The sequence below is a fragment of the Gymnoscopelus braueri genome, assembly GCF_963280865.1.
Source record: "Gymnoscopelus braueri genome assembly, chromosome: 15".
In the NCBI taxonomy this organism is placed as follows: Eukaryota; Metazoa; Chordata; class Actinopteri; order Myctophiformes; family Myctophidae; genus Gymnoscopelus; species Gymnoscopelus braueri.
Window position 1 is genome coordinate 8,255,169 of NC_137620.1, and position 25,837 is coordinate 8,281,005.

The 25,837-nt window shown below is 41.9% G+C and overlaps 1 protein-coding gene across 1 annotated transcript in view; it reads right to left on the reverse strand.

The window, feature by feature from the left end:
• Positions 1-12,783, reverse strand: part of frem1a (Fras1 related extracellular matrix 1a) — a 61,175-nt gene extending 48,392 nt beyond the window's left edge. Inside the window, exons 1-2 of the mRNA XM_080451515.1 lie at positions 12,677-12,783; positions 2,505-2,856 (exon numbers count right to left, since the gene is read on the reverse strand). Coding sequence (XP_080307641.1) covers positions 2,505-2,597 — 93 coding nt within the window. The 5' untranslated portion in view covers positions 2,598-2,856; positions 12,677-12,783. The remainder of the gene's footprint in view (positions 1-2,504; positions 2,857-12,676) is intronic.
• Positions 12,784-25,837: the final 13,054 nt, after the last annotated feature.

Genomic DNA, 25,837 nt, shown 5'->3' on the forward strand with positions numbered 1-25,837 from the left:
CCAAAACCAAAGGTATTGAAGAGGAGGATATGGAGAATGTTACGGTCATCAGAGATCATAGGATTTAGCAGCTGCCATTATGATAATGTTAGGAGAATGGACTGACAGGAGTGACACTACGATCAGGTAGGGTCCAACCAAGTGTTTCCAAATGGACTGCAGTCTGCACAGAACCCTATCCATCAGATCCAAGTAGAGTAGGTATTTTTTTGCGTCCAAAAGACCATGTATTATGCAAGTACATAATGAAGTTGACCAAAGTTTCTCAGGTGCATTATATTTGTTATTAGTGTCTGTCTATCCTCTGAAACAAACCAACTCCAAGTGCGGCTGCATCAGTGATGAGTAAGCAGGGGTGGACTGGCCATTTGGCGTACCGGGCAAATGCCCGGTGGGCCGCTGGCCATTTTTTTTTTTTTTTTTTTTTTTTTTAATTAAATACTTTCGTTCCCGTTTTAGGATTATTACGGTCATTTCAGGGTCGCGTGGCCCAATTATTAGTTACGTTAATGTTTGGGCTGGGATGCTTTCCAGCAGGGGCCTCAGTGCGGCTGCAGAGTTCATGTGCAGGGCTGGGCTGAAACAGTGAAACGCAACGCTCCCCCCCCCCCCCCCCCCCCCGTTGACAAAACGGTCCGGGGGGGGGTGGGCCGGTCCGGACCAAAATGCCAGGGCTGAATTTTGGTCCCAGTCCGGCCCTGTGAGTAAGTTTACTAAGTTAATATAAAGCAAACTTCATGTTCTGAACAAAACTCACACGTCTCTGTGCCAAACCTTCTATTCGTTATACTTTACAGTAGCTATTGATAATCGTAGATGGTTGATGCTCAATTCCTCTGCTCTGCTCATTATTTGAAACAGCCAGTGGTGGGTAAAATAAAATGTATATTACTCCTACTCGGCCTGTGTTTTGCCTTGAGGTGATCAGGGCTACTCATCCCCAAGTCATTTAGAATAATAAAAAATGAATGTTAAAATAGTATTTTGATATTAAATCAGTAAAATTAGGCAAAATAACATAACCCTAACCTAACCCTAAAACCGAAATAAAGTAACCAAAATCCAAGAAAGAAACCTCCCAAATCCGGCATATAACCAAAACCAAAATATTGAGAGTTAAAGTGAAATATTTTGAATATCTTTGAAACATTTCAACAACACAAATCTTGTATGGGGTCCCTGGCGAAAAATGTTTTCAGATGGAGGTCCGTGGACAATTACACATTAATTTGGGGGTCTTTGACATGAAATGTGGGAACCACTGGTTTAAACAACATTAGGAAGCAAGCCCAAATAAGCAACTACACTTAAGAAAACAGCCCCCCCCCCCCAAAAAAACGCAACATGCAACTACCAATATTTACAATATGCTTATAACAAGCAGACATGGCAACACTGGCTGTGACGCCTGAATCTCTGCATGGGGATTAAATGGTGCTTGTTAAGTGATTTGAATCAGCTGTGTGGAGGAAGATCTTCTAGGGAAGTAGGCAGACTATCTAGGTTTTTATATCTATGGATTTGATCCATAGACATATAAAGGTAGACGCCTCCTTCGGCTCTGAAGCGTTCGTATCTCGGGCGCGCTTCCTGCTTCCGCAGGGCTGTCGTGTGCGTCACAGAAGCGGAAGTTCGGTAGGCCAATCAGAGGCAGGTGGGGGCGGGTCTTTTTGTAACCCAGCTCTTAACCCTTTGAGAGGCAGCAGCTGACAGCTGTGCGCAGCATCTAGTTAGTTGGAACTTGGCAAACTCCACACTCTATTTGTGAAATTCAAATAAGGGACATGGTCCTTTTTCATATCAAGGTCCATTATTTATTCAGCATTTGAGTCACGGAACACCGTTTGATAAGCTTTAGCCTCTCACACCCAAAACGTAGAATATGTTATCGTTCGATAATATGTTGTCAAAATAACAATTGTTTACGTTCTCTAATTGTGTACTTGTTTAGTAAGTAATGCAGATGTTTAACAATTTGACTCTTGACAGTGTGAAATGTTATACTCAAGATTTAAAGATCTATAAGGGTCCATTTGGTTATCAACTCTCCATCATTTAGCTGGGTACTTGGAACCCCCTCAATGACCACTGGTGGTTCCCGGACCACTAGTTGAGAACCATTGCACTGACAAGTCCCGGAAAAGACGCACTGTGATTGGCCAGTAGTCAACGCACTGTGAGCGCTGTGATTGGCCAGTAGTCACTTTGAGTGACAGGTTCCCTGCGGAAGACGGAAGAGCCGCTGTGTATTGCGATACCAGTCGCCCCAATGAACTGCAGAGGCCAATGAGGTATCTAGGTTTCTAATATCTATGGATTTGATCCCTCAAATGAATTGAATGAGACAACAGGAAGTGATGCCCAAATGAACACACCCCCTTTTCCCCAGCAAGCTCCTATAGGGTAATTATTTGGATGACTACTTTTACTTCTACTCGAGTCAGTATTATTTAAAAGTAACAATACTTTTATTTCAATACTGTTTTTTTAGCTACTCTACTCACCTCTGAACCCTGCGATGTGCCAGCAGCCATTGCCAGTAAAAGCACGGGAATCCATCGGCAGGCCAGCGTTAGACACCGGGAGATGATCGTCATCACTGTCCCTCTACATGCAAGACATCCACAATGGAGAGCAGAGGTATAATGGTTTTACTCTGGCAGACGATTGGTCTGGTTTCCCAGGCTACAGGGGAAGGTTTTTGAATGGGAGTGGTGGGTTGTATTGATGAGTGATGCTTTGCAGTCTTCAAATGAAGGTTCTGTTGTGCTTTGTTCCTGCCAGTGATGTTGACTGATGCTGCTGAAGACAGACAGTCTCACAGTGTCACGGTGTCACATGGTGGGGGGACAGGAGCTGAGGAAGACATTGTGACACAATGTGTTAGAAATGTTCTTAGACAGGGGTCTTTACGTTTTTCAGGCCAAGGACCCCTTAGCTGAGAGAGAGATGAAGCAGGGACCCCCACTACATCGTATATAGAGTTTAAGAGAACCAATGCTATTGGTCACACGTGATTAACGTAAGCACTATCTTATACTGTTCAAACATTTAGAAAATTCTGTATAGCTGATCTACGAGCCAACAACATGTCGCCCAAAGTAGGGACGCCAGGTTGAATGTAACCTGACGCCAGCTGGAAGAAGCTTGCTTCACACATTTCACACAGTTTCGCATCCTACTTCCATCTTCTGGGACCTCGGTAGCCGAACCGCTGCAAGACGGCGGTCTGTTTTTTCAAGCTACTTGGCAGGTGATTGCTCCAACCAATCATATTGACGTGTCTGTCTACATGACGTATAGTAGCTGTGCCAGTAGTAGTTATTTTGTATATATCAACCATTATGAATCGTGAAAGAACTACAATGCAAATTATGCATTAGGCGCTTCTCGATGGCGCCACATCCGGTCTCGCCAAGATTCGGCCCTTAGCTGCCGCTGAGTGGTCCGAAGCGGTTTGTGTAAGCTCCAATCTCTGAGCGATCCCAGATGGAGGCTGTATTGTGAACCTGTGACCTCAATACCGCCCCATCTGGCAGAGTCAGGTTAGGTTGACTGTGCTTAACTAATGAAAAGTATTGTGACTATACGTAAATCTCATTATCTTCCTTAGATCCATTGGAACAGGCTTAAGTTCATTTCTTGAACATGTATGGCTTTGGACATTTAACGATATACAGTATAAACATGCAAACGGACAGCAAGATGCTACAGGTTCAAATCTGGTTCATGACCTGATATTCATCAGTTTAAAACCACTCAAAACCCATATATACTTAGTTGACCCCAGTGTCCCCCAGGGCTCTATATACTTGGTTCACTACCTTTTTTCCCTCGACATGAAAATATCTTTGCCGAAAATAGCCGATCTACAAGCTACTGTGGCTCTTGTAGATCGACTATTGTCGCTGAATGTTCGCCACTAAATAAGAGCGCTATAGCCAGACATTCTGCTCCTTACTGCCAAATAGCGTTGATTTTGATAGCAATGTTTTAATCTTCAGTCTTTTGAATCAAATTCCATTTAGTTTTAGTCATATTTTAGTCATCTGAAATGTTTTACTGTTAGTCTAGTTTTTGTCGACTAAATATCATAAGATTATAGTAGACTAAATCTACAGTTGATTTAGTCAACAAAAATGTATTTTGCCGCTGCCTTGATGCTGTCGTATAATGGCTGATTTGACACTTGGTTGCATGGCATGCTGAACATAGCCGATCTATAAGCTCACAACGTGTCGCAGCGCGACGCGTTGTGAGCTTGTAGATCTGCTATTTTCAGAGTGCAACACCCGAGCGCAACCAAACATAAAATGACTTGACTTTTAGTTCTACTGGATCTCTTCTCCAATAGTCCCTCACTAACATTTTAGTCTGCTTTTTATTTGTTGATGAAATTGTCAGTATATTTAGTCTTAGCTTTAGTCATCGTAGCTTAGTTTTAATTTAGTCTTTGTTTAGTTTTCGTCAGTGAAAAAAGGTAGTCGACGAGCATTTTTCGTCATAGTTTTAGTCGACGAAATCAACACTGCTCCCTAAACAAGATGGCTTAGAGATAATCTTTACAAACAGGAAATAGCTAATGCTGTGTGTACGATATTCCGGCCAATGAAGCGCTAACACTAGGAACGATACAAACAAACAACAACAACAACACAAGCGTACACCAATTAGCAGACTGCACTGACCCAGCTATAGCCTGAGTTAATAACTGAAGCTAGTTGAGTTGTTTTTCCTTCTAACGACGCAGTAATTACAAGAACCTTCAACAACCTCCACGCCTCAGGTGCCCCCTCCTGCACACATACACACGCACACGCACACACACACACACACACACACAACACACACACACACACACACACACACACACACACACACACACACACACACACACACACACACACACACACACACACACACACACAGCACACACACAGCACACACACACACAGCACACACACACACACTTATTGACTTTAGAGCTCGGGGGCCTTCTCAAGTCATCATAAAATACTTCCATCATCCTTCCCCGTGACCGCAAGGGTCAGGGACAGGATGTGAGTAAAAAAAAGGGTTGTCAGTTTCTGAACGCAGACGCTGGTCTGTTCCCCCCAGAGGCAGTGTGACACAAAGGCGTGAGGTAATAATGACATATGTCAAAGCCTCATCCACCTGCTCGTTTCCAGATGATCCCTGAGTGTTTGCACATGGCTGGATTGCTCTGCTTTGGCCCCCCAGGGGACACTCTCTGCAGTGGTGGAAAGCAACTAAGTGCAGTTGCTTAAGTGCTGTTACTATGTAAGTACAATTTTAAGGTATTTGTACTTTACTGGAGTATTTCCAACGTTCCAATACTTTTACTTGTACTACTCCACTACTGTACATCTCAGATCCAAATATACTTTTACTCCACTACAATTATATGAAAACTTTAGTTTACCTTGTATATTTTGATTATTATCACAAAACATACATAATCACTTAAGCCCTATTTCAGCCATTTGAAAATAGCTGATCTACAAGCTCACAATGCGTCGCGATGCGACGCATTGTGAGCTTGTAGATCTGCTATTTTCAAAAGATGTTTATACATTTCAAAACTTAAAATAGGACATTCTGCCTAGTGAGTACTTTTACTTTTGGTACTTTAAGTAGGTTTGATGCCAATACTTATGGTAATTTTTGAATTCCGGACTTTTACCTGTAAACAGAGTATTTCTATATTGCAAGTATTGATACTTTTACTTAGGTAAAACATTTGAGTACTTTTCCCACTACTGCCTCTCTGTGATCCAGAGAGAGCCACACATACCACGCTGTCTTCATGCAAGACAACAGCGGTTGCTTGTTACTGTGTAATCATGATGCATGAGGACCAGGGGACTTTACTGGAATACCGGGGCCTGGGATCACATTATTAGACTGTGTAATGCAATTTATTAACCACTTAAAGGGATAGTTCACCCCCAAAATGACTTTTTTTCTCTCTATCAATAGGCTCTATGCACAGCAGCCATATATTGCAAAGAAACTGGGCCTCTTCCTTACTTCCTTCACAGGTTTTACCAATGATAAAGGCTCTGTTGCATTTCATGTAGCACAGTGGTTCTCAAACCTTTTAATTTCAACTAAGGACCCCCATGAGAGTGTACAAATGGAACCAAATGGTTCCATTTGTACACTCTCTTTAAGGGGGCATTTGGAACCCCCTCAAGGAACCATGAGGGTCCCTGGACCACACTTTGAGACCCACTGGTGTAGCAGAGTGTTTCCAGTGAGCCAACATGCACAATATCAGCACCCTGACTCTGTTTGATCAGAATGGAACAGAGCCTTCATTAGTATCATTGGTAACCCCTGTGAAGAAGACGCCCAATTTCTCTCCAAAATGACTGCTGTGCATAGATAGAGCCTATTAGGCTACTCACCCCATGGAGCCTTGAATTCACAGAGATATTTTAGTTTTGTCGCATTCCTGAGCCAATAATTTGATGAATGGCGGAGTCTACAGTAGGAGCCGCTGCCTACTGGGCCACTGGTCATCAAATTATTGGCTTAGGAATACGACAAAAACTTAAAAATATCCATGAATTCAAGGCTCCATGGGGTGACTAATCGATAGGAAAAAAAATGTTTTTTCTGGGTGAACTATCCCTTTAAGACTTAAGTGGTTTGGTTACATGTATGAGTTAAAGGAAGAACAGGTATTTACTGTCTGTCATAAAATGTCAATGTAACAGATGTCCATAAATGACAAAAAAAAGAAAGAAAATAGCACTCACAGTCATTTCCACAGCACATAATCTGTGCGGAGAAGCAAATTCCTGACACACTTGTCTATTAACCCATTAAGACCGAGAACGCATTTGTGTCATTTTAAGATTTCTTTGGCTATTCAAAAATAGCAGATCTACAAGCTCATAGCGCGGCACTCGGTGCTAATTGTGAACATTTGTGCAAATCTTTGAATAATATATTTTTTAAAGCAAACATTTGTAACTCAAATCTTTGATTCTGGGGGTCCCTGGAACAACATATTTTGAGATGGGGGTCCGCGGCCAAATACATACCTTTTCAGGGGTCCTTGACATGAAAATGTTTGAGAACCACTGATATTATAGCCTCGGGAACCCATGCCTTTTTTTTACTGATATTATAGCAACATAAGTTTTTTCAAAAAACTGTTAGGATTTAGAAGACATTTGTAGAATCCCCCCAGAAGCAAAGATTTGAGTTAAAAATATATATTTATTCAAAGATTTGGAGACATTTTCACGATTTTTCAAAAATAGCAGATCTACAAGCTTGTATATCTGCTATTTTTTTAATAGCCTAAAGACATCTAAAATTACACAGATGCGTTAACGGGTTAAAACGTGCTTCCAACCTCCCAGAGAGCAGCTTGGAGGAGAAATGCACCTTATAATCAGGGTTCTGGGTTGGGGAGCGTGTCACGGCATGCCCCCCTCCGAACAATGCATGTGTTTGTGGGGCTGGTAAGATCATGTTCAAGGAGTTTAGCTAAAAAACAGGGCTTTATGGGCCCGGCCACCACCCATCCTCCTCCCATGGGCCTGTAGTGAGCCCTGACTGTCCTGGAGGCATGTTGACTGACGGCATAGTCAACTCATCACTGTTAATTTAACCCCAGAGGATGAAAATATTGACCCAAATGGATCCATAAGGGACCAGAATTACCTTGATATGAGAGTTGATGCAGGGACAAACTAGAAGCCCGGCAGTGATGAAAGAAGTACCCAAATATTTTTTGACTAAAGTCAAAGTATCAATTCCCTATTGTAGAAATAGTCTGTGAAGTACGAGTTCAGTATTCAGCATTTACCTGAGTAAAAGTACAAAAGTATTGCCATCAAAATATACTTTACTTTAAGTACAAAAAGAGAAAATACTCTTTATGCAGGTCCCATTTCACAAGTCTTCAAATGTAAAAAAATCTCACAACGCGACCGCGGCCAAATACATATCATTTTGGGTGGTCCTTGACATGGAAAAGTTGGAGCACCACTGATATAGAAACATACTGTTAGGATTTAGATTTTTTTTTTAGATACTGTATGTATTTAGCCGCGGACCCCCACCTAAAAAATGTTTAGTTCCAGGGACCCCCCATGAGCAAAGATTTCAGTTACAAATGTTCACGATCTTTCAAAAATAGCAGATCTACAAGCTCATAGTGTGGCACTCGGTGCCGCACTATGAGCTTGTATATCTGCTATTTTTGGATAGCCAAAGAAATCTTAAAATGACACAGATGCGTTCACAGGCCTTAATGGAGTAACCAATTGGAAGGGACAGTGAGAGCGTATCAAAGTCCTCCCGCACATACCAGAGTTAAGAGTAGATCACATCACACTATGTGGGAGATAAAAACCTGATCCTCCACTGTCCCCTGTTTACTAATGTTTCCTGCTGATATTTCTCACTGCTAATGCATTCCCCCGCTCTAAAGTCATCGTGGTGAAAAATGTACTAAATCCACGGAAGAAGCTCCTTTGTTTTCACCTCCAACACACTAACGTGACGTTGATTCCCTTCTCCTACATTCACACGTTCTAGGCTATAGAGCAATGTTGCTCATCGTGGCTTCCCGGGCCCCCCCAAGGGGTCCTTGATGAGGGAGTTAAGGGTCTGTACGACGCTGTCTCACAAAAAAAAAATCATATTGACTTTTTGGGACAATTTTGACCAAACGTCAACATGCATCAGAATATGATTTTCGGGGAATATATGATTTACGATTCTGTGACATAACTCTGACGGCGCTGAGTCGGCTCAAAGCGGACTTAACAACCCTCGGCACGGCGAGTCCACTTGAGACGGCGCGCCTCCAACGTTTTAACCGTTTTTTTGGACGGACCGTCAAAAATGCAGGGAACTGCAGTTCTGCGTTGCTAAACGTAGAAATCCCTAAAAGTCAACATATGCCTTATATTTGCCCCCCCCCCCCCCCTTCACGTCACATGTTGAAGTTTGGTCATGTCACAATATGCCTTTTGGGGAGTGAGACAATGTTGCAACGTAACTCAGAGATTGTACAAATAAATGGTTACTCATTACTACGCTCTCAGAGTTAAATTAACACTGATGATTTTTTACAGTGTAGTTTGGGGTCCCGGAGATCAAACTGGGGGGTCCTTGAAATAAAATAAAAAGTTGAGAATCTCTGCTCTATAGGGCGTGACGTCACTGTAGCTAGAAGATCAGTACCCTTTAACACGAGCAGCACATTTAGTGGGATGGATGAGCTGCACAGCGACTGATGTCCGGCCAATTGAAGATTTCTTCCCCCCGGGGGGGAGAGCGTGGAGGACAGAGGCCTGGGGCCTCGGGGGGGAAGAAAACCTTTTCCTGTTTGTTAGAGCTTCAACCTTTCCAATACAATGTCAACAAGCCGTATCCACCATAACATGCAGGCTTCCTGTGCAGGCCTCTGTAAACTGGGGGAAGGAGGGGTTGGCATGCTTCTTATCACTTGGAAAAACAAAGTCTGTATGAGATCGTGGTGAGATGAGTGAATCCCCTCCACACCACCCACACACAGGCACACGCGCGCACACACACATACACACACACACACACACACACACGCACGCACGCAAGCACACACACACACGCACACGCACACGCACACGCACACGCACACACACACACACACACACACACACACACACACACACACACACACACAGAGAGGCACACAAGCACACACACGCCGTGCACATGCAGACACGCATTTCTGCAATCTATAACATCTCAGAGATGTGAACTACATAGTGTTGCTTTTTGCTGCTCAGATTACTGCACTGTGACTGTGATTGCAATTCTGTATAAAAACAAATCCCCTTCATAAAAAACGACTCCACTGCATAGAATCTCCAGCTATTGATTTTACATTGTCGTCATTGCTGGTGTTTGTGTGAACTTGTGGCCCCCAGTCAGTGGGTTTCCCTTATGCGGCCCCTATATCCCACGGTGCTCTGTGTGTGTGTGTGTGTGTGTGTGTGTGTGTGTGTGTGTGTGTGTGTGTGTGTGTGTGTGTGTGTGTGTGTGTGTGTGTGTGTGTGTGTGTGTGTGTGTGTGTGTGTGTGTTTGTGCACGTGCGTGTGTGCGTGCGTGTGTGCGTGCGTGTGTGTGTAATTCCGGCTGAAGATTCCCATCTGCTCCGCGCCAACAGCGGAGCGGCTCTAATGACTAACTGCATTTACATTCCTGCCCAGAGAGGAACAATCATGAGCCTCTCAGCACTGGAACACACACTCCCTCATCCAAATGTAAACAACATGCTCCACCTGTAACCTGAAGCAACACTCGCTGCACCGCCCTCTAAATCACTCACTCACACACACACACACACACATGCCCACACGCACACGCACACGCACACGCACACGCACATGCACACGCACACGCACACACCCATACTGGTTGTTAATTAAACCACTCTATATTTTGAGAAAGATGAATAAAACTCTAAGATACCGGTAGACTATAGAAAAACTCACCTACATATATATGCTGCTGAAACCATTTATACAGGATCCCAGAGAGTGCACAAAAGTGACTTAAGCACTTAAATAAGCTCACAGTACGTCACGTTGTGAGGTTGCAGATGGCCTATTATTGCCAAAGGTTCTCTCCAGAATAGGGACACACACTAAACAAAAAAGCTGCTATAAATACTGTAGCGCTGCAAGTTATTCTTTGGCTCGTAATCGGCAGTGGCTCAGGATGTAGACGGGCCGCTTGGGAAATGGGAAGGTTCCCGGTCCGATCCCCAGCTCCCACTGAGGTGTCCGTTGAGCAAGCACACAATGAGCCCCTAATTGCACCCGATGAGCCAGTTGGTGCCTTGCATGGTTTCCTCCGCCATCGTTGTGTGAATATGTGTGTGTGTGTGTGTGTGAATGGGTGAATGTGACGCACATTGTAAAGCGCTTTGGACTCGGTGCTGCAGTATGAGCTTGCATATCTGCTTGTATATCTGCTATTTTTGATTTGCCAAAGAAATCTTAAAATGACACAGGTGCGCTCCCGGTCTTAATGGGTTAAATAATGTATAACACTGTTTTTTCTAAATTGTCCAGAAAAAAACATCTATCAGGAGCCCACAAGGGGAGATAAATGTAATTTTCCCATCTCTTCTCTCTATTTGTACTATGTTGATGACATGTATTATTGTGTAAATTTGTTATGCTATGTTGATGAATTGAATACATAGCACCACAATGGTCCCCAGGACTTTCTTGTATGTTATCCTTTTAGCCTGAAGGTCTTACTGTACCACGTGTCGTTTACATTTCTGACTAATAAAGTATTCAATCAATCAATCAATCAATCAAAAGCCATAATATAACGTAGACCTGTATTAGCCTACGTATTAAGCTCCCCTCTGTGTTTTGAAGGTAAGAGTTTAAAGTACATGTCCCGTAATCCGGCCGGTGTTAAGACGACACACCACAACGGCTTTTGAGTTTTTTTTCCGCGGCGGCGGAATGCAAACAGTGACGCGCCTCCATCCATTATAACAGAAGTGGTGGTTTCAGCCTCACAGCTGTTGGGAACGTCCATTCTTACACGGCAACAAGTCTTCTCATCTTAAATAATGACAGGGTCTTCAGCAGCTGGCAGTTTTCTAAAATAAAAGGTGTGTGTGTGTGTGTGTGTGTGTGTGTGTGGGGGGGGGGGGGGGGGGATGGGGGGGGCATGACCAACCGAACATTTTACCTGACATCCAACCTCTTCAAGACTGTTCGGCCTTTTGAGTTTGAGTCTCTAAACTTTTAGAGACTGTCTGGCAGGCTGTTAGATTCTAACACTAAAGCAGTGGCTCTCAAAGTGGCGTCCAGGGACCCTCAGGGCGTTCCAAATGGACCCTTACGGGTCATTTGAACACTCTCAGATTTATGGGGGTCCTTGAAATCACAAAGTTTGACAACCCCTGCTCTAAAGTGTGCCCTATTTATGAGATGGAAGACTCAAGAGACCTCCTTCTAAACAGCCAAGAGTGCAGCACCATTCTATCTATCATGCATTTTACTAAAACATTTCCCCAAGTTGCTTTTCTTCTTCTTCTTCTTCTTCTTCTTCTTCTTCTTCTTCTTCTTCTTCTTCTTCTTTTTCTTTTTCTTTTTTCTTCTTTCTTCTTTCTTCTTTCTTCTTCTTCTTCATTGACAATTTAATGTATGTCCAGTCTTAAGTCAATGAGAGAAGTTGACACAGTGCGCGGCCCGTGTGCAGCCCCCCCATCACCTCGGTCTATGTTGAAGAGGCGGCTTTCTCGTTAAAACTATACCTTAACAGCATGTCTGAAGAGAGACTATATGTTGCTCTGACAGCATGACAGACAGACAGACAGACAGACAGACAGACAGACAGACAGACAGACAGACAGACAGACAGACAGACAGACAGACAGACAGACAGACAGACAGACAGACAGACAGACAGACAGATAGAGAAAGATAACACAGAGAGAGACAGATAGAGAAAGATGACAGAGAGAGCCAATGCAAATATAGACAGAAATGAAGACATGTCACGCAAACAGCGTATATTTGTCCATCCAGCAGGAATGTTCCCCTGGCTCGGCCCCCCTGGTTATTTATCGCATGGATGTAGACATATGTGTAGAGTAGAGTAGACATGTCCTTACCTGATCTGTTAACGTCTGGCTCTGCTAGAACATAGGTCTCTCTCTCACAGGGGGCTCCTCTCTCTCTCTCTGTGTGGGACTCTGTGTCTGTGTTGTCTGTGTGGGCTTTCAACTGCAACTGTCCTTCTGGCACAATCTTGGTTTAAGAGCAAACTCCACCCACAGATATGAGAGAGAGAGAGAGAGAGAGAGAGAGAGAGAGAGAGAGAGAGAGAGAGAGAGAGAGAGAGAGAGAGAGAGAGAGAGAGAGAGAGAGAGAGAGAGAGAGATTTCTACTTTTTTTGATTGCAAAGTTGCTATGTGAAGCAGCTCTGTTTAGTGTTTACACATCTCTTTATTGGAAGTAAAGGCTACATTTCTGTTTCCCATGCTGATAAAGGCCCTTTGAATTGAATAAGACAGACAGACAGACAGACAGACAGACAGACAGACAGACAGAGGCAGATGAAGAGCGTGAGAAAAAGGGAGAGAGAGAGAGAGAGGGAGAGAGAGAGGGAGGAGTGGGATGGCTGGATAGCAGGAGGGAGAGGACAGTTGTTTCTGTAGGGGGGGGGGGGGGGGGGTCCGGAGGTCACAGGAGTAATCGGAGCGGAAAAACCTCAAGACAAATACTTCTAAGATCTAAGATCAAAGTGTCCTCTAGTGCACTCATTCACTCACTCACACACACATACTCACACCTTTGTCATTATTTACCTACAGTAGAGCTCTATCTATGATCATCATTAGGGCTGGCAAACACAGGGTGGCTGTATGCTCATCATGAAGCTGATGTGTTCGTTTAAAGCTGCAATCCGTCATGTGTCCTATAGTGGGATTTGAAGCAGCCATGCAGGGTCTCATCCTGCATGAGATCAAATATCTATACCAATCTTGGTATCATATGAGATTGGCATACATTTGGCATGTCTGTACAGGGGAGGCTGTAGGTATCCATGTAACCCATTTCCATTCACATATATTGAGGTGACAGCTCAAGGGACCATTTGGAAAATGTTGATGGCCGTTTTTCCCTCGCCAAAATGTTGTCTAACTTTGAATCATTAGGTATAGTCCCCTTCCCGACAAGGTAGCATGACAAGGTTGGTCCCATTGAAAATCTAATGGTATCTCTATCTTTGGGCTACGTCTAAATTTGAGCGCGCCATAGTCTCCGGAAGACGTTCCAGCCAGCAATCCCACAGGTCTCATAGGGGTAATAAAACATTGAAAAAAAACACAATTTGGACCACTTTTTTTTCTTGGGATCATCCCTATATTAGAGGTCCTAAGGATGCCAAAAAATCCAAACTAGAAAAGAAAATAAACAGTTGCGCGTGGACCACTCCAAGGGCCTCTACTATGACTGAATATTCAATTTTCTCCGATTTGAGGTATAGTGCAGAATTTTGGCTACAGAAAGAGTAATGTTCAAGATACAAAGGTCATCTTGGGCTCAAATTGAAGCTTAGGGACATGGGAAGTTTTCTATATACAAGTGAGGCAGTGATATTCACCATGAAGTGCTGAAAAATAATCATCTTTGTTGTTATTTGTCAAGCGGACAGTAAATGTATATTTTTTTCTGGGGATGTTGTGGTCATATTTAAAAGTACAATGGTAGCAAGCACCAGAATCTTATTTTGCTACTTACCCCTATGTGTCAGGATACTCCATGCCGAATTTCATATGTGTAAGACAATTTATGTCATTTTAGTAAATTAATATTTCCATTAAGATAATTCGCCCCAAAAAAGGGGGTTTTGGGGCCCCTGAGACCAAACGGCCCGAGTTGGGGGTGGTCAGTATGAACTTGTGATGGCCCAAGGTATATGCTAACAGGAAATCATAGTAATTTTTTTTTAGCAGAAAACATTCTGAGGGCTGGGCCTGGCTCCCGGTCTATTACAGATCAGCTGGCCGGCTGCTGCAAGCGAGCATGTTTAGACTTATGGTGATAAGTAGAGTGCGGGTTGACTGATTTTGAATGTCTTTTTGCTTGTTTGTTTGGTTTTGTCTAACCATCTCCCCCAGTGTCGATCTATTAGATAATAACCCAGCTGTGCTTGAGCTCCTTGTGCTGGGCTGCCATAAAGGCGAGGGTCTTTTGTACACTGATTGGACCAAGGTGTGTAACCAAGGCGTTTGGCCCTAGTTTGTAGTGGTCTGTTATGTATGTTACTCTATGGATTTGCAGTGTTGGCTTTGCCAAGTGCAGGGTGCTGTGTGATTCACCCATATATTCCCCTCCCAAAAAATGACTTATTTTCTATCAATTACACATCCATGAAGCATTGAATTATTGGAGATTTTTTTGTTTTTGTCACATTCCTGAGTCAATAGTTTGATGATAATAATAAAGATGCTAATGTATCCGGTAGGAGACACAAAGGAGACTCAAGTTCAAGTTTATTATGTCCCAAACTGGGCAATGTATGTTACAGCAGATGATAGGAAACTCCAAGACACAGTAAACATACATACACAAGACATAACATAGACATAGACATGATCACAAGATCCAGATAATAATAGCTAACAGCTACCTCCTCCTGCTTCCATTATTGATGGCACGAATGGAAGTAGGTACAAATGAAAAATTGTACCTATTGTTTTTAGCTGCAGGGCTCTTTAACCTTTGGCCGGAAGGCAAGAATTCATATTCAGGATATAGGGGGAGAAAGCTGTCCACTCTAATAGATGATGCTTTCTTAAGCACCTGCTGGTCATATAGATGACTCAGACAGATGAATTGTACCCCCAAAATCACTCTTTGTGTCTCCTACCGGAGAGACCGCTGGTTATCAAATTATTGGCTTAGGAATGCGATAAAAACAAAAGTCTCCATGAATTCAATTCTTCATGGGGTTTGTAATTGATGGAAAATAAATATTTTTTTGGGTGAACTACTCATTTAAAGCCTAAAAAGTACTCACATTTGTTACTTAAAGGTAGGGTAAGTGATATTTTTTGGTTAAAACAAAAAGTATTTTGTTAAAAGGTTAAAATACTATATTCTGATAGTAATCATTGCTATAGAGTGTTTGTTCAGTAACAGATGTCTCCCTGTCTCTCCAGCTCTTTAATAAACAGAAAATACATTTTTCGGTAGGTGTCAAAAGCTCAGCCAATCAGGAGAAAGTACCCATTTTTAAGCTTAATTTGTATAGTGTTCCAGTTAAAATTTTGTCTGCTCATTTCTTAGTGTCATCACTTCCAATTTCACTTGTTTAATCTATATCCTGATTGAGTTCTCTGTCCTGGTTGGATAAAATTGGAAATGAAACTACAAAAAAAAAAAGAAAAACTACAAAATACATTTTCTGTTTTATAAAGAGCTGGAGAGACATGGAGACTTTTTATATGGACAGGACACTCTATAGTAACGAGCACTATCAGAACATAGACCCATTTTGCAATTATTTGAATAATTGCAAATCACTTACCCTACCTTTAAGTAAAAGTATCAATACTGCAATGTAGAAATACGATGTTACAAATAAAAGTCTGGAATACAGTCGGTAGTGCTAGCACCTCACAGCTAGAAGGTCCTGGGTGCACATGGCCGTGCACGCGCATGCACGTGACGTCAGAAAATACAGCCCCGTTAGCTCAAAAATCCACTGCTCATCACTGCATTTATATATATATATATATATATATATATATTATTTTTTTTCTTCTTCTTTTTTTTTACCTAGATCTCTCTCGGGTCCTCTGGTCCACTAGGACAATGGTTCTCAACTTGTGGGTCAGGACTCCCACAGGATTTTGGTTGGGTCCCCAGATGATAGTAAAGTGACAATGTGAGGACTTTGTGTAATCAGTAATCAGTTCAAATATGATTATTTTGGGGGGTCACGGCCTGAAAAGGTTGAGAACCACTGCACTGGGAGAGACAAGCAAACACACAAACTACTACATGCAAACACAGCCATCATGTACCTAGACTACCTACACACCAGCTACAGTAACTCATACATACACAGGCATCATGTAGCTAGACTACCTACCAGGGGCGTGCTGGGACCAAAATTCAGCTCTGGGATTTTCCGAACCGGCCCACCGTTTTGTTTTGTCAACGGGGGGGGGGGTTGCTGCGTTTTAACCCAGCAACCCTATGTAAATTGCGCCACTGCTGATAAACGTCCCAGCCCAACAGTAATGTAACTAATAATTGGGCCGCGCGACCCGGAAATTACCCAAATAATCCTAAAACGGGAGCAAAAAAAATGTTTTATAAAAAATAAAAATAAAAAAACTTTTTTTTTTTTTTTTTTTTTGGGCTGGCCCACCGGCCGTCTGGCGGCCCGTAAATGGCGCGGCCGTTCTGGAATTTTCCCGAATTTCCCAGTGGCCAGCACGTCCCTGCTACCTACACACCAGCTACAGTAACTAATACATACACAGGCATCATGTAGCTAGACTACCTACACACCAGCTACAGTAACTAATACATACACAGGCATCATGTAGCTAGACTACCTACACACCAGCTACAGTAACTAATACATACACAGGCATCATGTAGCTAGACTACCTACACACTAGCTACAGTAACTCATACATACACAGGCATCATGTAGCTAGACTACCTACACACCAGCTACAGTAACTAATACATACACAGGCATCATGTAGCTACCTAGACTACCTACACGCCAGCTACAGTAACTCATACATACACAGGCATCATGTACCTAGACTACCTACACACCAGCTACAGTAACTAATACACAGGCATCATGTAGCTACCTAGACTACCTACACACCAGCTACAGTAACTAATACACAGGCATCATGTAGCTACCTAGACTACCTACACACCAGCTACAGTAATAAATTCACAGATCCACTGGAAATTGGAAGCACAGGGTTTGTCGTCCCATCCTCTTTGTGGATAGGCAGGTAGAGACCCATCATAAAACTCAACACAGTGTCCATTGTTAGTAGGCTCATGACGGCGCCAGTACCTGGAGAAGTAGTAACGTTCAATTCAGTACGATATACCTTTACAAGGATGGCAATTTTCACTCTAAACCTCCTATTTTTTTAATCATGACCTCAAATAATATTCTAGATATTAGATGCATGACCACAGTCCCTGTTCTTGCCATGACATTTTTTTTATTTTTTAAAAATATTTATTTTAAGCCTAAACAACCACCCAGATATTTTTTTTCATAATCTGTCATTCCAATCTGTCATTCATAATCCACCCGCCCTCCTCACCGCTTTTCCCCGCCCTCATTAGAATACGGCCAATGGCGCCGGTTGTAAACAATAACGGAGGTGGAGACTGTAAATGAGGGGGCGGGACTATTAAAATGAGGTCCCCATGGTGACATCACCATGGGGAAAATGTGAAATGGCCTGTTCAGACACGCCCATTCAGAAAATCCATGAAATGAAGATGAAAGACTGAGTGTACAAGGGACACTGGGGGAGCCCCCCCCCCCCCCAAAAAAAAGTTAAATTCATGGTGTAGTCCCTTTAAATCACTGAATGGACTTGTATCTGTTTATGTTTTTGACCTCCTGACTTCTTACCTACCCGTAATCTTAGATTATGCAGTAACCCAGGACAATAAAGCTTGTAACCGAAGGCGACAGGGCATTTACTTATAGGGCTCCATTTTTGTGGAATAAACTTCCACTGTAAATTAGGCTACTTCAGTGTCCACCTTTTTTTTCTTTTTTTCCTTTCTCTTTAAATTTAGAGTTGACAATTATTGTATACCCCTTTTTCTCCCCAATTTAGTCGTTATGCCAATTAATTCCTCCCCACACACATTTCTGTGTTGTCACTGCTGTCGTATCCTGACTCACCTGCCAGTGAGGAGCCCCCACCAGGAGGACGTAGAGCCTTCGTCCTACTCCTCCCGCCCAACACTCCCCGCTGACAGGTGCCGCCCCAGCCCGTAGGAATACGTGCAATGACTAATATCACCCTCCTCCCCGCCCGGCTTCCCTCCCCCGAACACGGGCCAATTGTGTTCGTGTAGACACTTGACAAAGCCGGATGCACCACGGTGAATTCGAACTCACAACCTCCGTGGTGGTGGGCAGTGACTTTACCACTGCGCCACCCGAGCGCCTCAGTATTCACTTTAAAAAGCCTTTTAAAAACTCATTATTATACAATGGCGTTTAGCTGAATGGACAGATATTTTTGCTTTCACTCTTAATGTTTTTGTATTGTTCCTTTGCTCTTAATTCCGTCATTGAATTGCCTTTATATTTCATGTTTGTTTTTATGTATGTGAAGCACTTTGTAAACCAGTTTTTTTTTAAAGTTTACTTTATTGTTTATATTATTTATTTAGACAATCCTATGGCGCACGGATTTAGAAGACATTTTTAGAATCGGCCTCAGGTCATAATGGGTTAAGCCTCTGAATTAGTCATGGGTGTGTTTTGGGTATTACATTAATTAAACCAATCTGAGTGTCTACTCCCATTGCATTTAAAAGCAAGCTGCACCTGCTCCATAGCAATTTATAGACGCAAATAGTTTTTGTAAATATACCGATTTAACTAAATGCATCTATATTTCTCTCCCTTTCTCTCTCCCTCCCTCCTCACTGCTTGTCTTCGTGCAAAGACAACAGGCACTTACACAATGCAATATATTATATTTAGAATCTGGCCCAGATCATTAATATATATTTTTTTACCTCAAGGCGGAGTCCCCCAGAAATGTCATCTACCATGTTGAATATGGTTGAACACAAGAGCTTACCTCAGCCTACACTTTGACAATAACATTTAATACAATTTAGAAGAGTGAAAGTAAAAAGAAGATGATCAGTCTTACGTTGGTGTGGTCAGTGGTGTTCCATCCACCCACTGGAAAGATCCTTCTCTGTCAGTCAAACCCAGCCATATTCTCTTGTTTACACGTTCAACAAAGTCCTGGACAGAAAAGCTACTGGTTACTGATGTACAAACTGTACAATAGATGTGTGTCTCCTCAAAGAATCACTGCACAATAAGCAGTTTTTCCATTTTTTCTTCTTTTTTTCCCCTTCTTTTTTTTGTCATGTCATGTCATGTTATGTATTTTAGATTTGAATATTTGATATTGTGCCTTCTCTCTCCATTGTTAACCTTATGACATTTTTTTTTTAAAGTAACATTTTGGGAACTTTCACACCCTCTTTTACACCTGTAAACTTGTGACTTGTGACAACATGTACAAATGCGCACACACACACACACGTACACACACGCACGCGCTCACTCACGCACACACACACACACACACGCACACGCACATGCACACACACACACACACACACACACACACACACACACACACACACACACACACACACACACACACACACACACACACACACACACACACACACACACACACACACACTACCTGTTTGTCTTCGCTGTTTATAACAATCAGGTCTGATTGTCTGTCTCTACACCACTGTCTGCTCTCATGCCAGGTTTTCTTCTCAGTAGAGATGTAATAACAACTTCCGTTCAATTTCTGCCATCCAGGTGATTCTAACAACAAAGCAATAAAGTTAGCCACTGTTCTTTAATTTGCTCAAAATGATGAACAGCATGATATGAAGAAAAACAGTGATGTCTCACTGACCACAGAGTCTCCTCTTCAGATCTAACAACATGACTGAAGAGGAAGATGATATGGACTGTAACTGGTCAAAACTGGTCTGTAACTGGTCAGAACTGCTCTGTAACTGGTCAAAACTGGTACGTAACTGGTCTTCCTGTTCAGTCAGGTTGTTATGTTTGGCCTGTAGCTGGACAAAACTGGCCTGTAAATCGTCAAAACGGGTCTGTAACCCTTCAGAACCGGTCTGTAACTTCTCAGAACTGGTCTGTAACATGTCAAAACTGGTCTGTAACTGATGGTTCTGTTCAGTCAGTTGGTTATGTCTGGTCTGTAACTGGTCAAAACTGGTCTGTAACTGGTCCTTCTGTTCAGTCAGTTGGTTATGTCTGGTATGTAACTGGTCAAAACTGGTCTGTAATGGGTCTAAACCGGTCTGCAACTTATCAAAACTGGTCTGTAACTGGTTAAAATTGGCCTGTAACTGGTCTTTCTGTGCAATCATTTGGTTATGTCTTGTATGTAACTGGTCAAAGCTGGTCTGCATCTGATCAAAGCTGGTCTGTAACTGGTTGTTCTGTTCAGTCAAATTGTTATGTCTGTTCTGTAACTGGTTAAAACCGGTCTGTATTTGGTCTCTCTCTTCAGTCAGGTTGTTGGTTCTGGCTTGCAATTGGTTGTAACTGGTCACTAGTTGTTCTCTCTCCACCATGTTGGACTGATCTGCATGAAAACAATATTTACAAAATGAGTAAGGTGGTCAGTGTGGTCGGTGCACCCTCAGTGGACACAAAGGAGATATAATTAGGGTAAGTGATTTTCTTTGGTTGAAATAAGTGTCAAATAGCTTTATATTCTGATAGTACTCGTAGCTATTAGTGTTTGTCCAGTCTCCATGTCTCTCCAGCTCTTTATTAAACAGAAAATGCATTTTCAGGTCAGGATACCAAATGTATCCAATCAGGATATAGAACACAGACAGGATACAGATTAAACAAGTGAAATTGGAAGAGATGACACAAAGAAATGAGCATACATTAAAACCATTAAAAATGAAGCTGATAAATGGGTACTCTCTCCTAATTGGCTGAACATTTTTCACCTACCTGAAAATGTATTTTCTGTTAAAGAGCTGGAGAGACAGGGAGACTCCTGCTACTGAACAAACACTCTATAGCAATTACTATCTATCACAATAGTGTGACTTACCCTACCTACCTTTAACAATAGATTACAAAAAGATTGAAACATACATGTTTGTGTATTTTACATCAAAAGTGCCCAAAAGTCAAATCCCAATCACTTCCTGTCAAACAAAAAAGGAATGTGTGATTACATCAGTTAGCCCCTATGAATAGCCTAATCATCAGTGGTGTAAAGTAACTAAGTACATGTACTCAGAAATTTACAATTTTCAATCCTTTTACTTCTACTCCACTACACCTCAGAGGAAGATATTGTACCTTTACTCCACTACAATTGTATGAAAACTTTAGTTACTAGATACTTTGTAGATTTTGATTATTATAACAAAACACACTAACCACTTCAGCCGTATGTATATTTCAGCCATTTGAAAATAGCAGGTCTACAAGCTCACAATGAGTCTCGATGCGACACATTGTGAGCTTGTAGATCGACTATTTTCAAATGATTGTTATACATTTTGAATGCTTGAAATGGGACATTCTGCTTAATGAGTTATTTAACTTTTGGTACTTTAAGTATATTTTCATGCCAATACTTTTGTACTTTTACTCAATAACAGAGTGTTTATACTGTACATGGTGGTATTGATACTTTTGCTCAAGTAAAAAAATGTGAGTACTTCTTCCACCACTGTTTACACCCACGCAGCTGATTCTCATTATGGAGACAGTATAGGGCTGCTACTCTGTTCTAACTCTAATTCAAGATTCATTATCGTTTTAAACTTAAACAGCACACTAACATATTTGTCTGAAAACATTTGACACAGTGTAACATTTTCAGTGAAACATGCATTTGCTAAATGATGAGTCCTTTCATTATTACAACAGCTATAGTTTAGCATTTAGCAATCTGGGAACCCATTTGGTAACAAAGGAAAGACATCCCCCCCAACTCAGTTTGGCTCCTCCCCTTTCTTAGTCCACTTCCTCCTCGGTGCTTCTGTGTTTATTCCTACTAACAACAACATTTACGTATGTTTAATGCAGTGATGCTCTTGACAGATTCATAATTTTTGTAAACAAAATTTGGGAGCAGTCGGAATCCATTATTTTTGTAAAAAATAATGGATAATATATTACCACACAGGAAATTCAAAATTCAGCTTCACCCAGCTTCAATTGAGCTCAGGGACACTTCGACACATTGCCGGGGCTCGAATCTGGGACTTTGTGACTGTATCAAAAATACAGTCACGAAACTTGACTTACAGAGGTAGAGCGGGACAGCAATGATGAGGAGAGCTAGAACAGCACAAAGCAATCCAACACCGACTCCAACCCGCTTGTACCGTCTTATGTCTGAAACGAACACACACACACACACACACACACACACACACACACACACACACACACACACACACACACACACACACACACACACACACACACACACACACACACACACACACACACACACACACACATTTTAACCATTTATGTTCACATAAAGGAGAATACATACAGGGACACAAATATTATAGGTGCAGTAAGGTTACATTCACAAAACCATGGCATATGTCTTCAATATACAATAGGCATATCACTCAGTATGGGTATAAGTAACAGCATATCACTTAGTACTCTATGGGTATAAGTGACAGTATATCACTCAGTACTCTATGGGTATAAGTAACAGCGTCTCCGCCATATATGGCGGCTGCCAATTATAGCAGAGACAGCACAGTACTTTGGCAGCCTTTTTGCCTCCTTATTGGGCATCCCAAGTTGTTGAAACCCTCTAACAACCAGTCTGTGGGTATAATGTCCTAGGCTGCCAAATATAAAAACAAATAGTCTGCACCTATAGCACAGCTCTGAAATGGTATGTAGAAGTGGTTGGTATTTAATGACCTTGGTCATAAAGGCTTCCTCTAGGCTAGGGTCAAAGGTGCATGCTATCTCTAATACAGACACTTCTCTAGACTCTCTAGATCAACCACAACAACATCTGGTGTATTAGCTGTCAAAGATGTCTGGGTCATCACAGAGATGGAACATGGATGAAATGACATGGGAATGTTTGTACATACATTCTCACTGTACATGCATGCTATTTTGATTTGCCCTTTGCTATGAGTTCCACTATTCTATCATGGCGTGCTATGCACATCCCTTTGTATGCATAGCAGCCATTCAAGATGGGCGACAGTGTTTCAGTGATCTGTTCTGTGGTGCGGTGCAAGCAATGAGGAACCTGAGTGTGTACACACACACACACACACACACACACACACACACACACACACACATACACACACACACACACACACACACACACACACACACACACACACACACACACACACACACACACACACACACACACACACACACACACACACACACACACACACACACTGAGAAAAGGAGGGAGCGTGTGAGATCAGTTAACATCTTTGATCCTCTTGTTTAAAAAGTATTTGATTTAGTTTTAATAACACATCTTACCAGACTGCAGTAACTTTTGTAGACCTTTCTCCCGAGCTGTTGTCGTGCAGGTCTCAGTATCATCACAGATCAGATTGTCTTTATCCTGGAGTTCAAGGTAGTCATAATATCCATCTACAGCCATGTTCTATCTTTGTGACTTGAATTCTTCTTGCAGATATTTGATATGGTCCACCTCTTCACAACAACACACTGAACACATAGTATCTTCACAGCCCTAAACGTATATAGACACAGCACTGTTACATTTATATCACATTATGACAGATCACACTCTGTGCACCAATGAAAACAAACCACAAAAACAAAGTCCAAGGGTTTTTATTTACACAAGGGAGGGAAATGAGGATATGTGGTGTTGGTTGGAGAGGACATGCAAGCAGGCTGGTAAGGCCACAAGCAGGCTGGCAGACAAGCAGGCAGAGCAGGTGGGGTTTGGCCAGTGGTGGGAAAAGTACTCACATTTGTTTTACGTAAAAGTATCAATACTGCAATGTAGAAAAACGCCCGGAATTCAAAATTGACTTGAGTAAAAGTGCAAAAGTATTGGTATCAAAATTTACATAAAGTACCAAAAGTAGAAAGTACTCATTATGCAGAATGCCCTATTTCAAACGTTTTCTAATGTATGAAAATCTTTTGAAAATAGCCGATCTACAAGCTCACAATGCGTCGCATCGCGACACATTGTGAGCTTGTAGATCGGTTATTTTCAAATGGCCAAAATGTATGGTTAATATATGTTTTGTGATAATAATCAAAATCTACAAAGTAACTAGTAACTAATGTTTTCAAATAATTGTTGCGGAGTAAACGTATAGTATTTGCCTCTGAGATGTAGTGGAGTTGAAGTAAAAGTACAGACATTTGGAAATACTCCAGTAAAGTAAAAATGCCTCAAAATTGTACTTCAGTACTTTCCAATGTCCTCACCTCATCACATCAAGTTCCGCAAGGGCTTGAGGGCTGTCTGTCCCATTTGAAACCGGTAAGTCAGTGAGGGCTCTCGCAGAGCCCTAAGTTATATGCACCCTTTCTGTAAGTCAGCAACGATGCAGACTTTGGCTAAGGGAATTACCCACAGTTCATAGCAGTTCATATTATATTTATCCTCGCTTTTGGAACCAAAGGTTACTGGACATTCAACATGTTCACAAACACACATTAGATATACCAGTCCACGTAAGAGCAGTAGGAAAGACTGCTTTCATGTATTATGCTCCACAGAAATGGAACAAACTTCAGGACTCTCTGAAACTGGTGCGATTGGTCTCAATAGAGACATTTAGAGTGCTTCTTGAGGACACACTACATACAGTAGTGACTGCACCTGTTTCATGTATATGTATTTGCATCTGTGACATTGTAATGTGATTCAATTGTTTGTTATTGTTTCTCATTGTATATGTATTTTATATGTTGTTATCAGGGCGTCCTTGAAAAAGAGAGCTTGCTCTCAATGGGCTTCCCTGAATAAATAAAGGAAAAAGAAAAAAAAGATAGCGTTACCAGGTGAAATGAGGGGAATCCTCCATATGTCAATCATTTAAGTATGCAAATTATGCATCAGGGTTAATGTCCGATTTCTCACCGTTCTCATAGGGAGATAAGGGAGGAGATATATTTACCAAAAATAAGGGACATGAGATAAGATATTTGCAGAATAAAAAAAATATTCTTTTTGTTATGAATAATATTACAATCCCTAATATTTTATTTATTTATTTTTTGGGCTTTTTAATCAACAATCACAGTCATTAGCACTGACTGTAAATAAGGACAGGAAGAGTTTTAAAAGTTATGTAAAGAATCATGAATGAAGGACTCATCTTCAAAGTGCTGTCCCATTAATTGTCTCCGCCAGGCCGAAAGGCATGGCGAGAGAGTATGTTTTCGCCCCTGTCCGTCCGTCCGTCCGTGTGTCCGT